This window comes from Limanda limanda, chromosome 5 (assembly GCF_963576545.1).
Source record: "Limanda limanda chromosome 5, fLimLim1.1, whole genome shotgun sequence".
NCBI lineage: Eukaryota > Metazoa > Chordata > Actinopteri > Pleuronectiformes > Pleuronectidae > Limanda > Limanda limanda.
In genome coordinates, this window is record NC_083640.1 from 1,563,975 (window position 1) to 1,572,155 (window position 8,181).

Genomic DNA, 8,181 nt, shown 5'->3' on the forward strand with positions numbered 1-8,181 from the left:
GTGGGACAGACAGCGCTCGTAAAGGAGCTGAGAAGTGTTTCACACTTGTGCAATAAAAGGCTCGAGTTACCGTCCTGTCAGGCGGCGAGCGGCGGCCAGCAGGGAGGGGCCGCGGCCCGGCCAGCGTGGAGGGGCCGCGGCCCGGCCAGCAGGGAGGGGCCGCGGCCCGGCCAGCAGGGAGGGGCCGCGGCCCGGCCAGCAGGGAGGGGCCGCGGCCCGGCCAGCAGGGAGGGGCCGCGGCCCGGCCAGCAGGGAGGGGCCGCGGCCCGGCCAGCTGGGTCTCCAGACAAAAACACCTTTCTCTGGGCACAGGAGCTGGCGGCTTGGCCCAGACTCAGAACAGTCCCTGGTGGAAGGGAGGTTCATTCACGTTCTGGCCGAGCACTGTTTTGTCTGAGATACGCTCGAGACGTTTGTAGTCTTTGGGTTCGTGTTCGTGCAGGTGACGTGCGCCGACGCACAACTCCACGCCGTCCTGAGGCGAGCGGGGAACAGGAGACCAGAGTTCGGGATTAGAGCCGAAGAGGCCTTGAAGTTTGTCAATGGTCAGTTTCTACAAAGTTCATGAAATGAGAATGGATCAGATCAGTGAAACTCTCCAGAGACCCGTTCACAACCGAAACACAGCATTTCATTTTATTTGCTGAAAAAAACAACACACACATTTTACTGAATATACAACATCCTGCAATAAATAATGTGGTGATGAAGGTTTCCAGCAGAGACGTGACCCCGTCTGGAGGCTGGAGACAGACGAGTCCACCTGTGGATCCTCAGACACGTCAGGACGCCGCTGGTCTGGACGCTGCTTCCTGTCCTCCAGCGTCTGATGCTCCTCATGACACATTTAGCACCGCGAGGACGGATCAAAACGCTAAAACCTGCTTTACAGTCTTGTAACTCTCACAAACGAGTCGGACGGCGTGGTTCCTCTTCCTGACGGAGAGGGGGGGGTGGTGGGGGGGTGGGGGGGGGGACAGACGCAGGCGAGCAGACGAAGGGCCGTCCCCTGAGGAACATTTCTAAAGATAATTTATACATCTTGGAGAGATAAACCATCTGCCTGTTTGTTCTCCTCGTAAATCTCCCAGTCAGTTTTACTGGCTCGTCCCAGCCACCGTCTCGTGGTCGTGCTGTGTGTGCGTCCGATCGCCGGGCGCCGCCTCCTCGCAGCTGTCTTCTTATCGGGTCTCCGGGGGCCTTCAGGGGCCCGGCTCGCCTTTTAGCTCGGGCCCTAGAAATGTAACGAGCACATCGGGGCACCGACGTGACGTTTCCTCCGCGACTGGCGGCGGCGGCGGCTGGATTCCTGAAGTCGCTGCTGACCTTAAATATTCGACTGGCCAAACGGATTCTTTGGAGTGGAGAGGAACGTCCTCGTGAAGGTTGGTTTCCTGCTGAAGTAGATTCACTTAGCAGCCACGTGCAAGTTTATCAGCGTTGGGCCGACAGTTCTCTGGTGGCGTTCCCGGCGTGGTCCACGCCCGCTGCTCGGGAGGAAGTGTCCTCCGGCGCTCGCAGCCGGCCGCTTCACTTCCAGCCGTTCATCTCCTTGAGTTTACTGATGCTGGTGCCTTTGACAGGTGTGGAGGGCGGGGGGGTGTAGAGAGGCAGGGTGGGGGTGCTGCAGCCTCGTGGCCACAGCTTCTCCGTCGGGACCGTCCACACGGAGCGAGACTTCTTCTTCTTGGGTTTGTCCGTCTTGTCTTTGACCGTCCCCGGGGACATGGACTGCAGGAGGAGCAGGAGGACAGTGGGGGGGTTTATTATATTTTATTATGCTTTCATTTTCACTTGCTCTAAATCTATCAATCAGACTTTATACATCATGATTCCTTTAAACCACACAACTCAAAGTGCTTTATAGAATAAAATCTATAAAACAAAACGCTGTCGATTTAAAATGTTAGAAGAGATGAAATAGATAAAAAGCAAAATAAAAAAGAGAGTAGATATATTCCAGTAAACCAGAGTAGGGTTTTAAAAGAAAATCGCAGCAAGTTAAAGAAAGGGACGACTTATTATATCAATCCTTATTATTTGTGGACACCTTTAAAGTCCACGATCGTCTTGGTCCAGGAGACTGAAACAGAAACACTCACGTTCTCACAAACCTTCATAACTTTAGAGGTTTGGTGTAAAACTTGAAATGCTCCGGACATCGTTAAAATAGAAGATTCGATTTAAAGGCAACGACCATAAGTCCTGAGCCGCGCCTCCCTCTCAGGTTGAGATGTATGAATGAAACCTACGCAGCAGCACAGCGTGTAGCAGCTGAGTCTGGCGGCGTTCCGCTCCGTGCCGGCGTAGCGGTTCTTCTTCGGCAGCAGCAGGACGAAGGACACAGCCAGAGACAGATGGTAGAAGCTGTGGACGTAGGCGTAGTCCCACTCCTGCACAAGAGGGAACATCACGATGAAGACATCACCGCTCCGGTAACAATACGAAGAACAAGAAGTGATCTCATAATAATAATATATCTGATATTTATCTGTCGGGATAAGATTGAATTTGTAAGAGATTCACCTCAAAGTAGAAACGAAGCATGAGAGCCAGGGCGCCGAAGCAGCAGCCGGGGCCGACCTGCTGCGTGTAGACCTTCTTGTCCGGGTACACGGCCCTCAGCTGCTTCATCTTCTGCAGCTGGAACATCAGGAGACACACAGAGTTCAAGGATGGAAGACGAGATGAGCCCCGCCCCCTTATCGCTGCCATGTTTGACACCACTCACCCATTTGACGGTGATGATGAAGACGGCCGAGCCGATGGGTCCGGAGTAGATCCCGTAGCCCAAGCGGTCCTGGTAGATCCTCACGGCCGTGGTCAACACTCCGAACATCGTGATGCTGGAGCGCTGAGGTTCGTCAAAGTCGCCCAGAGCTGGAAACAAGGAGCAAGGACCAGGAGTTCATTAAACCTTCCTTCTGAAAAATCTGATCTGTTCCTGCAGGATTTTACAGTAGAAACCACATTTATTTATTTATCTGAACATTTATTTAACATCTACTTTGAATTAGTATTTTGGCCAATGTCCCATCTGCTGACATGGAGGAGGTGGGGTTTATACCGCAGGCAGCCACTAGGGGTTGATCGAGATGCTTTGGCCGGTGAAAACAGGAAGTGAAGTCGAGACCAATCGAAAAGAAGAAAACGTGAGAGAAACTTCTTCCGTTCTTCTTCTGCTGTCCCGAGGAGGACGTGAGGAGAGCTGGACAGAGATCAGAGCTCAGTGTGGACACTTGTTAACACCAGGTGTGATTGGGATCAAATCAGAATCTGATCTGGATTCACTCTGGATCCGAGAAGCATTTTAAAGTGGGTGTGGAACCGAGAGAAGAGGATTCAGAGCCGTCAGCTGTCGGAGCCTCAGGCAGAGCAGCAAATGTTTGAATGTGTGTGTGTGTGTGTGTGTGTGTGTGTGTGTGTGTGTGTGTGTGTGTGTGTGTGTGTGTGTGTGTGTGTGTGTGTGTGTGTGTGTGTGTGTGTGTGTGTGTGTGCAGTCCTACGAGAGAACAACAGTGTTCCCATCTGAACACATGAGCAGCGACTCAGTGACACAACACATGTTGTGGACAACTGCTGCAGGAGGAGCTGGTGGTTTTTAACCTCGAGACGAGCAGTTGTCGAATTCCAATTAATAATCTTTATTTACTTTCTCTTGCAAGACACACACACACACACACACACACACACACACACACACACACACACACACACACACACACACCCTGGTCAGGAGAACCTACCGATCAGTGTGACCCACATGGAGAGGGCCGTGGCGTACACACTGAAGTATTCCAGGACGTCGTATCTCATGAAGCAGAGGATGGAGAGACCTGGGCCGTCACACGCGTGATAGATCTGCACAACACGCAAACACACAATCCATCATAATGAGTTCAACACTGAGAACGTGTTGTTTAATAAAAGTGCAAACATTTCATCAAACCCTTTATACACAACCTCAAAGTTATATCTGTAGATTAAAGTTAATATGGAATCTTCTGTGAACAGCCGCTTTATTAACATTTTTGTAAGTTGATTAAATGTCTGGGAACATTAACGTTATATAGATATTTTTTAAATCATATTTCTTATGTCTTCTCTTGTTCTTTCTCTGCAACGTAATATTAATTTACAAACTACTGAGAAGATGATTTATGAAGGATCTGGATTCCACCAGCTCTAAGAACTGAGGCTATCGATCAGTGAGTGATGAAGATTCTCTAACTCAGCTTCCGATCAGGATTATCAATCACAACTTTACTGATGCTCACATCGATATGATTCTGTGAGGTTGAGTTAAACAGCTTCATGAGGAAACATCTACTGAGGAGCACTGTCTCACCGCGGTGAAGAACATGGTGAAGAAGTAGACCATGGCCTCCATGTGGAAGCCCCTCTTGGCGGCGACGCTGGCTGCCGGGAGGAACACCAGGCTGCTCACTGTGGGCAGCAGCATCTTGGCGATGAACGCTCCCATGGTGGAGCAACGATAACACAACGTCAACACAACGTCAACACAACGTCAACACAAACTCTGCTGGAGGAGAAGACGTCCTGCAGGATTCAGATGAAGAAGAAGAAGTTTGAGCTGGTAAATCAGGTCCTCGGGTCCCTCAGTCCTCAGGGTGTGGGACACTCTGAGCTTCAGGATCATCAGACCTCACACTCCACTCGTGCACACTCCCACGCTGCACGGACACACACCCAGCTGTCCAGTGGGGTCCTTTAAACTTTAAACGTCCCTCCAGGCTGTCGGGTCCTCGGGGGCCTGGACCTGCAGCGTCATCGCTCGTCAGCTGTCTGACCGTGGGAGGAGCTCCGGGCTTCACTGTGCCACATCCACAATCAAATATCTACGTGATAATTATCCGGCTGAAAACATTTAACAGAAGATGCAAAGACTCAAATTCAATATGAACCATTTATTGGTTTATTGGCTCACAATTAATTTAGTCATCTACACAAACGTCTGGTTAAAAAGTGTCTCCGGTGTAAAGAGCTCATCAGGGTCCCACAAGCCAGGTCTCTAATTATCATCCATGATATTTTAACCATCCGAGGTAGAAACACACACAAGTAAAAACACAGAAAATCACAAATAAACTCATTATAACAGTCGTAAAGGAATAAAACCCCTGTCCCCTCTCAGGCTCCTCCCCCTGTGTGAGGTTATATTTGACGCTGTGTCTGAAGGAGTCGATCCCACGAAGCCGCGGCAGCAGGTGCCCCCCCCGCTCGGCTCTCAGCTGCCACACCTGCTCAGAGGCCAGAGGCAGCGACACAAAGGGTGCAGTATTGCAGAGGGGTGCCCCCCCCATCCCCCCCCCCACGCCTCAGATTCTCAGAGTGCCTCAGGAACCCGAGCCGCCGGGCACCAGGCCCAAAACACACTCACACCCCCGACGGCTGTGGACAGGCTGGGCCGGGGGGGCCGGATCACGCCCTCGGCCGGGAAGTCCTCCGCAGACGGGACCAGTTCAAACTCTGTGTCTCCTTGTGTTCTGATGATCTGTCCGTCCGGCACGGGTCGGGTTCTGAGGACGTTCAGGTTCTGAGGACGTTCAGGTTCTGAGGACGTTCAGGTTCTGAGGACGTTCTCGTTCCTGGAGCCGGACGCTCTGTGGGTCTCACTGAGCTTTGGTCTCCAGCGGGGGGGGGGGGGGGGGTTGTCACTTTCTGTGAGAGGAATGTGCATGTGTCCGACCCACCTGTGGCTGAGCAGCCATTTGAGGTAATCTCCACACTTACTGTCAGGGGGAGTCTGACGACCTCGGACGACCCGACCCAGACCTCCAGCCCACCCTGGTGGTCAGGAGGTCAAAGGTGCACTTTGGAAAGTGAAACACGTGAGAGTGGGAGAAAGCTGCGACGGTATTTAAAGATGGACGACATGACCACGATCCTCTTGGAGTCAAGTGAAGCTTGAAGAGTTTCTGTGTCATCGTTTCCAAACTTCGAATCATGACCAGTGGTGTATAAAGTACCTGAAAGCCATACTTGAGTAAAAGTACAGATATCTGACCTGAAAGTGACTTCGGTAAAAGTAGAAGTCACCCGTCAGAAAATGACTTGAGTAAAAGTCTTAAAGTAGCTCATATTAAAAGTACTTAAGTATCAAAAGTATCTGGTGTTGAAATGTACTTAAGTATCAAAAGTAAAAGTACAAGTACCAAAATTAAAAATGCAAAGTGCTTTTTATAGTGGTCCTATACAGACACAAAACAACCCAAAATGTTTCTCCTCAAGATTTAAGAAAAAATTTAACAACAATATGAATATAATGTATATAACCCTAGATGAGAGAGAGAGAGAGAGAGAGAGAGAGAGACAACTTCCGCTGCTCAAGTAACGAGCCAGTTTGAGAATGTAAGAAGTAGAAAGTTCACATATTTTTGTTCAAATGTAACGAGTAAAAGTAAAAAGTCGTCAGGAAAAGAAGTACTCAAGTAAAGTACAGATATGTGAAAAATCTACTTAAGTACAGAAACAAAGTATTTCTACCTCGTTACTTCCCACCACTGATCATGACGATGGAAGAGACAACATCTGCTGGTACAACTCAACATCTGTGAGGACGTGGAACCAGTTTAACTTTCCAACAAACCAGTTTAATGGCTCCTTAAAAACCATAATCACCAGCTGATCTGTTTTATACCGACACATCAAATTAAACTTATAATTGTTTGATGGAAAACTTTATTCTGGCAGCAGGTGTGTGATGCTTCAGACATGTTTTCCCATCGATCATCATTCAATCATCAGGTTTATTTTGACATTTTAACTAAAATTCTGATGTGTTTGCATATTTCACGTCTCGTTAGTCTGGATTTCTTTGTCTGTCCCGGACCTTGTGTCCTTCTGGTCCAGGAGGGTCCGTGGCCCGGGGTGACTTCCACCTCAGGACCCCTCAGTGTAAACACGGAGGGTTAGTGTGGGAATCCAGAGCCGACTTCCTGGACGCATCTGAAAAAACACTGCGCTTCCTTTTGATTCAGTAATAAATAGCGGTGACCTCTGACCCCTCGACTGTAGGGCCGTGCTCGAGTCTCAGCTGAAGAGTCACTCGGACAAATGTGAACTTAAACTGTGTTTCACCTTTTAGTTCATCAGATATTTTACTGTGGTTCTTTGTTCTGATTTAAATTCCAGTGATTCCTCCTCTTCAATAATTCATATCACAGATAAACCAAATACATAGAAAGAAGCAGTTGAAGTATAGAAACCATGTTGAGTCCATCTAAGGGACGGACAGTTGTTGGGACACGGGTCTGTGACAGGACGCGGTGGACGAGTGGACGGCTCATCCATCGAGCTCTGCAGCCGCGGGTTTGAATCCCGTCCTCGTCAAATTCATCAGAAACCGTTTCCAGAAAACAATCTCTGGGAATTCTCCAGAAATCGTCCTGCTCACTCTGACATTTTCCAGATATTTCACCAGGATAAACTCTGACATTCTCACACACACACACACAACCTGTGATCACGTGTGTGTGTGTGAGTGTGTGTGTGTGTGATCTTACAGAGAGCAGTTGCTGTTTTTTATTAATATAATTTGTTGTCGGTGTTTGTTTCCTTTACAGAGAAGAAAACGAATGACCAGGTTCTTTAATTGATCTGTTTCAGGTACAAGTGTCTTTTGTTTCACACGTTTTAGAAAAAGTGTCAAACGTGCAACTTCTCCTGTTTCCATGCTTTTCTCTCTCCGGCTGCGGTTGTGTTTTATAACTCCTGTAATTGCTCTTTTGTCTGCGTGAAACCACCTAATGACTCCAGACTTCGTGTGGCACGCTGCTAGTGTGCACACACACACACACACACACACACACACACACACACACACACAGACACACACACACAGACACACACCAGTGGGAGTGTAGTGAGTGAGCACCACATTTTCTCTCAGTTCTCTCTGTGTGTGTTGCAGTGTGGAGGGTGGCAGGACTCAGGGTTCCTTCTCCTCTCTGAACTCTGTCTATCAGCTCCTGGATCTGGAAGTGGAGCAGAGCCGCGGCTAATGTAGGCAGCAGACGGAGCGGGGGGGCGGGAGGGATGCTGCCAGATGGGAAACGTTGAAGAGGCTTAAAAAGATCGCATGTGGCGGGAAATTATACAAACAATAGCAATATATATAAATATGAATTATTTATAAATGTATAAATAAACAGTACACTC

The 8,181-nt window shown here is 49.0% G+C and overlaps 1 protein-coding gene across 1 annotated transcript; it reads right to left on the reverse strand.

Moving 5' to 3' along the window:
* Positions 1–1,530: 1,530 nt before the first annotated feature.
* mymk (myomaker, myoblast fusion factor) lies at positions 1,531–4,483 on the reverse strand. Its single transcript, XM_061072387.1, has 6 exons — positions 4,349–4,483; positions 3,747–3,861; positions 2,732–2,880; positions 2,527–2,643; positions 2,253–2,393; positions 1,531–1,731 (listed from the first exon to the last, which is right to left on the reverse strand). The coding sequence occupies exons 1-6, from the start codon at positions 4,481–4,483 to the stop codon at positions 1,531–1,533; spliced, it is 858 nt and encodes a 285-aa protein (XP_060928370.1).
* Positions 4,484–8,181: the final 3,698 nt, after the last annotated feature.